The 6684-nt window shown below is 44.0% G+C and overlaps 1 protein-coding gene across 2 annotated transcripts; it reads right to left on the bottom strand.

Annotated features, from left to right (window-relative positions):
• Positions 1–406: 406 nt before the first annotated feature.
• Positions 407–4409, bottom strand: igfbp1b (insulin-like growth factor binding protein 1b). Of its 2 annotated transcripts, XM_079819394.1 has the most exons (4): positions 3960–4409; positions 3714–3856; positions 2698–2826; positions 407–2604 (listed from the first exon to the last, which is right to left on the bottom strand). In XM_079819394.1, the coding sequence occupies exons 1-4, from the start codon at positions 4294–4296 to the stop codon at positions 2479–2481; spliced, it is 735 nt and encodes a 244-aa protein (XP_079675520.1). In that variant the 5' UTR covers positions 4297–4409; the 3' UTR covers positions 407–2478. The 2 variants fall into 2 exon arrangements, with proteins under 2 accessions (XP_079675520.1, XP_079675519.1); XM_079819393.1 differs by having other exon boundaries at positions 407–2826; positions 3960–4344.
• Between the last annotated feature and the right edge of the window lie 2275 nt (positions 4410–6684).

Raw genomic sequence — 6684 nt, 5'->3', positions numbered from 1 at the left:
GGGATCAGGAGAGGCAGGGATACGGGCAGAACATTTCCGGACGGGACCGGCGAAGAAGATGATGATGAGAGGGTGGGGACTTGGGTGGAAAAGGATCCACGGACCACATATCGATCAGGTCACAGTCCGCTCCTGGCTCTAAGATGGACTGACCTGCATGCGTCAACCCGGGGCCTCTGCGTCCTCCAGCTCTCGAATAACCTCGGTGGGCGCCTCAGGCTTGCTGGCTGTAGGCAAGAGGCCGCCGTTCCGGATCATCCAGGCCAGGTATCCCAGATACGGCCGGCTCTCTGGACGGAGAAGGAGTTGCAGCGTGGGTGAGTCCATCTTCTTTCATCCTCTCTTTGAGTGGTCGGTTATTCTGTCACAATTGAGGGTGGCTTAGCAAGCACACAACGAAGGAGATGGTGATAACAAACAGTCTTTAATCCAAAAGCAAGCACAGACGAGTAAGCCACTGTTAATACAAACAATAACCGACCAAGAACTGAACAGAACAGGGAGTATAAATACACATGGTTAAATGAGGGAACCAAACAGGCACAGGTGGAGAAAGATTAACTAATCAGCGATTAACAAGACAAGACAAGACAAAACGTAATTGTGACACACGTTTAGCCTATGTCACAAGCTTCTGATCGGATTTAATATTTTAACATTCGCACTGCATGGATATACAGTTTTCCGCTGTTGTTGCATAGCCTACTAACCATTGTCCTTTTCTTTGTTTTAAAAAGCAGACTTAATATTTTTTTATCTCAGGTCCTAATTAGGAGACGACCAGCACATGAACGAGTTATGCCATGCTGCTTATTTATCAAGCAGTAAAAACTCCCATTCCCATGCCCAAAACTGCAACGTCTGAGGATAGGAGTCCGAAACAAGGACTGGTGGGATGTTGTCCTAGCCTGACGTTGTCATCCTCAGTTCTAGTCAGAATATGAATCTGTGGGCTGCGATTATGGGGCGTGTCTCACCCGAAATGCCTCTGCACTCAATTGACCTATCGTAAGCCCCTCCCCTATTTTGATGGGAATTATAGTCTACGGGTAGTGAAAGGTAGAGCTCGCACTCGTAGTTTATCGGAGTTGTTTTGCAGATACAAAGTTTACCAGTTATTAACTGCACCCCCGAAAAGTCATATACAAGTATATATGTTTGTTTACTGTTAGTTGTATGAGTGTTTTTGTGTAATTTGCTGTGTATGTTAATGGTAATGCGCACCTCTTATGCTTTGTTTGTTCAGCTCTTATGATGATTTTTTTGGAGTGAAAAAGGACATAATAAACTTGATAAACCAACAGTAAAGTTTGGCCATCATTCGGAAGGGGTATACGCTACATTCTGTGTCCAAAAACATCTTGAGATAAGGTTTTCACACTGACAGCTGTCATTGTAAGATATAGCATCTCCGTTTGTTTGAGTTAGCAACAATAACTAAGGGGGGCGGAGCTTACCGATAGGTCAATTGGATAGACCTACAACCAATCAGAGCAACGGAGTAAGTGATGCATGTTGAGCGACGCATAGTAGTAGTGGGAAGTTGGGATCATTTTACGGACTCGGATCTTTGAAACTCGTTCAGCAAAATGACTAAATCTTTTTTCAAGTCATTTCGTTCATTTCAGCAGAATAAAATTAAAATGCCACATGTTAAATTCCACAACACATCTAGTATTTATGCAAATATTGATCACATTTGAATAAATAATAAATTATAAGCTAATGCAGCCAAGGCCAGACTTTAAGAAAGAAATGATTCATTAATTGCTTAGCTGGGTATTCAGGCTATGTCTGTTAGTTCACCTCAGCTCCGAGGCCGAGTCATTCTTTCTTTTTATCACTTCACATTTAATCACGTCTGTTCCCTGAAAATATTCGTTCGTTAGTATCTTCAGGTTCGAGTCATTCATTCACCAACTCACAGCCCCATAGGCTGAATGCATAAGATCCTGAACAGAACCGATGGCATGTAGTGTATGCACGGTCAACACAAAATACTAATAATAAACTAGTACGCCAAATGTGACTCACTTTGTTCAACAGTCATAGTTTTTACAGAATTCTTGTGCAATCTGTACAATCTCAAACATTTTTTTGAAATAAACTTTTGAGGAAATTTACAGTATATTACATATATATACAATAAAACAGTGGTTTCAGAATAAATACAGCAGCACATTAATATTCAGGGAGTCCATAGAGACATCATGTCTAAAGTGAGGTAGACATTTGTTTTAAATACATAGTGAAATGAAATAAAATAATTAAAATTAAGCTTACAGAATACTGTAAGACTAATATACCAATGTGCAAACAAGATAATCTTGGATACTTGCTGTGCAAACATAATTATAATGAATTCTGTCAAAAACTAGTTCATAAATAGACCATATAAGAGCCATATACATAAGAATAAATAGGTGTTGATATGTTATGGAAGGAAATATAAGTTAGCGTATGTGCCGAGTGAAGGCTTCAGTTCGTGAGCTCCTGATGACACTGGGAATCAGCCGATAAATCATCAGTGCCTGGGATTTTCTTTCCGCTCCAGGACGACACACACCAACAGCGTGGAGGTTGGCCGACAAGAGAGGTTTCACACTGATAGAAAGAGAGAGAAAACATGAGAATTTTAGGGCTAGTGAGCCTCTTTAGGGTCAGATTTAATTGGCCAGGATAGAGAGAATAAGCCACCTGTTTGGCCTTGTAGAATCCGTGCTTGTCACAGTTGGGGAGGTAAAAGCTTGTGAACTTCTCGCCTAACGTCTGCTGTGATTGTGCGATGACATCCAGAGAGGCGTGAAGCTCAGTGTGACATGGACCCTAGACCAGCAAAAGAAGCATCACAGAGACATTCAAGAGTAAACGCGATGGTTCTTTCAAAAACACAAGCTTGGGAACAACAATACAAAATTAGACCTAAATGTAAGATTTATGGATTTGAATTGTATATGACATTTCGGTAAAACTGTAGTTTAGGGTCCAATTCTCAATATTAACTAGTTGCTGATTAGCATGCATATTACTAGGACATTGGCTGTTTATTAGTACTTATAAAGCACATATTAATGCCTTATTCTGCATGACCTTATTCTAAATCCCATAATCCTACCCAATACCTAAACTTAGCAAATACCTTACTAACTATTAATAAACAGTAATTAGGAGTGTATTGAGGTAAAAGTCATAGTTAATGGTTTGTGAATTGTGAGAATTGGACCCTAATCTAAAGTGTGACAGAAATTTCCTTTGTGATGCATATTTGTCAGTCATTAATGAAACCAGTCAGATTTCTGTAATAGCACTCATAAACTATATTTGTAACCAGGTTTATATATTTATCATCAATGAAACAATTTATTTCAATCTAATTTATTTTAAATAACTGACTATGGATTGTTCCACTGCTAGCCATGTTTTAACCATGTTCTTACACTTTAACTGAATAAATTAGTTTTCAACGAACATAATTATTTGATTCTAAGCCATTTGAATAAATGCATTTTGAAAATATGATTATTTAAGTAAGATCAAAATCTTACCCATTTCATTTTTGCATGACTGACAGATATATGCATCCCATTTTATTAGTTGGTTTATGTTAAAAAGGTGTAATCCAAACGGGTGGAATTTTTATATGCAATTCAAATACATAAATCTTAATGATGATGGGTCGTTGTTTTGTAAATGTAAGGGGTCGTCGCCAGTACCTGTTGGACGAGTTTCTTCCGAATGGCGTTGAGTTTGGCCTTGATGCTCTCCTGCGCTTCGGCCGCGTCCTGTGGGTCGAGCGGCCTGTTGAGTCCCAGCAGGTAATGCAGCGAGCCCTGATCAGACGTGATAACTGGGTCCTCTAGAAAGCAATTCAGACACAAACATGAGTCGTTTCTCTCCTGTGACAAACGGCCTGGCCTCTGGAAAGCATGCGTTCACTGATCAACTGTACAGAAACGTACCTTCCGTCTGGTCATACTCGGAGCAGACGGCTTGACCGCGGGTCAGCGCATGGAGCGGCCGCGGGTCCCCAGGCCTCGGGACGCAGCGCAGGCCGGTGCCGCAGTGAGCTGTGTAGACGCCACAGGAGTCTCCTTTCTTCAGCGCACAGGTCGAGCAGCATCCGCAGCCCGGCTCTCGCAGGACCTCAGGACAGTCCGAGGACACAGCGGGACAGGTGGCGAGCTGCTCCTGTGAGCACGGAGCACAGCGGATGGGTTCAGGCCCGAGCACAGGGGAAAGATCCGCCAGACGGACGAGGACGCTCACCAACATCACAAACACACACGGCGCTCTCATAGTAGAACAACAAGCTGCTGAAACCAATATCTTCTGATGCTGTGTGTCAGATCTGGCTCTCTGTGGATGTGCGCCGTGTTTTTATGCTGTGACATGTTGACCTCAGTGTAGTTAATCATTGACACACTCGTCATCTGTATTAATTATGCTGTTTTTTTCAGCGCATAGGTTTACTCCGATCGCATAGATGTCAATATTTACTCAAGAACGAACTGTGCTAAACCGATTCCTACGCAGTATGGATTGACATACAATTTGTGCCCTGCTCCACCAATAACAGGTTCATTATGCTGCTGTTTATTCTACAGTATTTATATAACAGATTAAACCCGGTACTTTGCCCGTCACACAACACTTATGTGAGCACATCTTAAAGATGTGTTTTTGGCCACACTTAGGTCACAAAGACCATTTTAGGTCACAAAAACAAGGTCATGTGGCCATTGCATAACAGGACGGGTTACTGTGAGGTCTTCAGCAATCATAACATGTTTGTCATGAGATGCCGCACAGTAATTAACAGATCCTGGTGTAGTATTGTTCCAACTTTGGACACATCATGCGATCTGTTGCATGAGGTCAACCAATAGGTCAAACCAGTTTGAAGACAACAGACACTACAGGTTTAAAAAATTGCTTAATCATTTTAGTTTATTCCAGTTTATTCTAGTTTGCTTTAATGATGAGCACATGAGTTAAAGTGTTGTTTGTCAGGCTGATGTTCTTCAGGATCGCTGTAGGCTCATCGGTGCCTATGCGCGCACACACACACCATGAGCAAATCATTTACATCCCACCCACACACACGTTTCACCCATAGATTGTGCAAGAAAAAACTAAAACAGTGGACCGGAGAAGGAAAATAAAAAATAAATACCCAAAGAATGACAAATACAAATGACGACCTCCAATTCTCCATTGTAAAGCACGCGGCCTCTTTATTCGACAGTGAGCTCGTGTGTCGTGGCCTCCTCGATGTCACGCATCAAATTCACCAGCCACTGTGGCAGTTTCACCTGCAGAAACACACTTCCTTTTGAACACATCGGTGTCATCTGGAAACGATGTACTTGATTCTTCATGCTCAACAGAATCTGCAATATTCCCTCAATAGAATTTATGCTTTCACTTATTAATTGGCCGAATTCAGATATCTTGGATTACTGATATCTTATTAGGTCTCTCTGATGCTTTATTGTGATTGCACAATCACATAGCAAATCACAACAATTTTACGTTGTGCCTAAATTAGGGCTGATGGTGCATGTCCAGCACATCCATACCAACACACCTTTCCTCAAGATTTTGAAGCAAATTTTTATCCTAAAAATACCCTGTAAAACGCAGTGCAGCTGCACAGGAAGCAGCTGTGTGGTGATTGGCTGTGCCGCTGCAACTGCAGAAACCTATGGCAAGCCCGCTGGGCGGGAAGGACAAATCAGGTCCCTCTAATATTCCCGCCACAAGGGGCAGCAGAATTTGCATAGCCGAGGGTATAAAAGACCCTCTCTCGCCAGGTTTGTCAGATTATTTCTTCTTCAGCGACTCACCTTGCTGAGCTCTGGATCGAAGCCTGCCGTCGACACGCACCCAGCGGAACACTGCAGCCTGAGGACGTCGGACTCTCCGCCTTCATATTCTTTTATTCAATACCACTCTGTGTGTTTGCTACACACTCAAAAAGAGCGAAGACGTTGTTTCAAATGTCTCGTTCCTGCGCCTCGTGTAGAGGTTTTCTCTCGGACGAGGATCGGCACATCATCTGCATTTCATGTCTCGGACAAGACTCGCGCAGGCCGCACTCAACCAGGGCGGCTGGCCGGAGTGCGACGAGCTGGCGCTGCCGACCCGTCGGGCTCGGCTCGCCAGTTTCGACCCGAATCCCGTCCCTTGTTCTAAGCCTCTCGAGCCGCGTAAGAAGAAACGCCGCGACCAGAGGCCCCCGGAGCGCTCTGACGAGCATTTTCCAGCGTGCCTCGCCATCGCCTGTCATGTTCGCCGAGGATCAGCACAGCACCCCTCGTCTGGCGGCTGCTACTGTTTCCTTCGGCGGACCGGAAGAAGAGGATGATAGCCTTTCGCTTGCTGCATCTGAAAGCGGGTGGTCGGACACCGTCTCGGAGCACGCCACTTCGATGCGGACTGCCAGCGGCAGCAAAACCTCAGTGGACGCTGAGCTTATGCGCCTGCTCACTAAGGCCGTGGACGACCTCTGCATTTTCTGGTCTCAACCCCAGGAGCCCACGAGAAGCAGACTGGACGAGTGGTTTTTCGAGAACCGCCACCACCCGACCACTCAAAAGCCCGCTCCCATCTTCCCAGAAGTCCACAAGGCCATTTTCATCATGCGACAAATCCTCTTTTTCTCCCGCGCTCAGGAAAAAGGGA

Source organism: Gobio gobio (assembly GCF_949357685.1).
Source record: "Gobio gobio genome assembly, chromosome: 6".
NCBI lineage: Eukaryota > Metazoa > Chordata > Actinopteri > Cypriniformes > Gobionidae > Gobio > Gobio gobio.
Note: the sequence above shows the minus strand (reverse complement) of the source record. Positions and strands in the feature narration are given on the sequence as shown.

Coding starts and splice junctions, on each gene's coding strand:
- igfbp1b (XM_079819393.1), bottom strand. CDS start 4,296: ATGAGAGCGCCGTGTGTGTTTGTGATGTTGGTGAGCGTCCTCGTCCGT. Junction 3,857..3,959: donor CGAGTATGACCAGACGGAAG/GTACGTTTCTGT, acceptor ATTGCTTTCTAG/AGGACCCAGTTATCACGTCT. Junction 2,827..3,713: donor GGAAGAAACTCGTCCAACAG/GTACTGGCGACG, acceptor TTGCTGGTCTAG/GGTCCATGTCACACTGAGCT.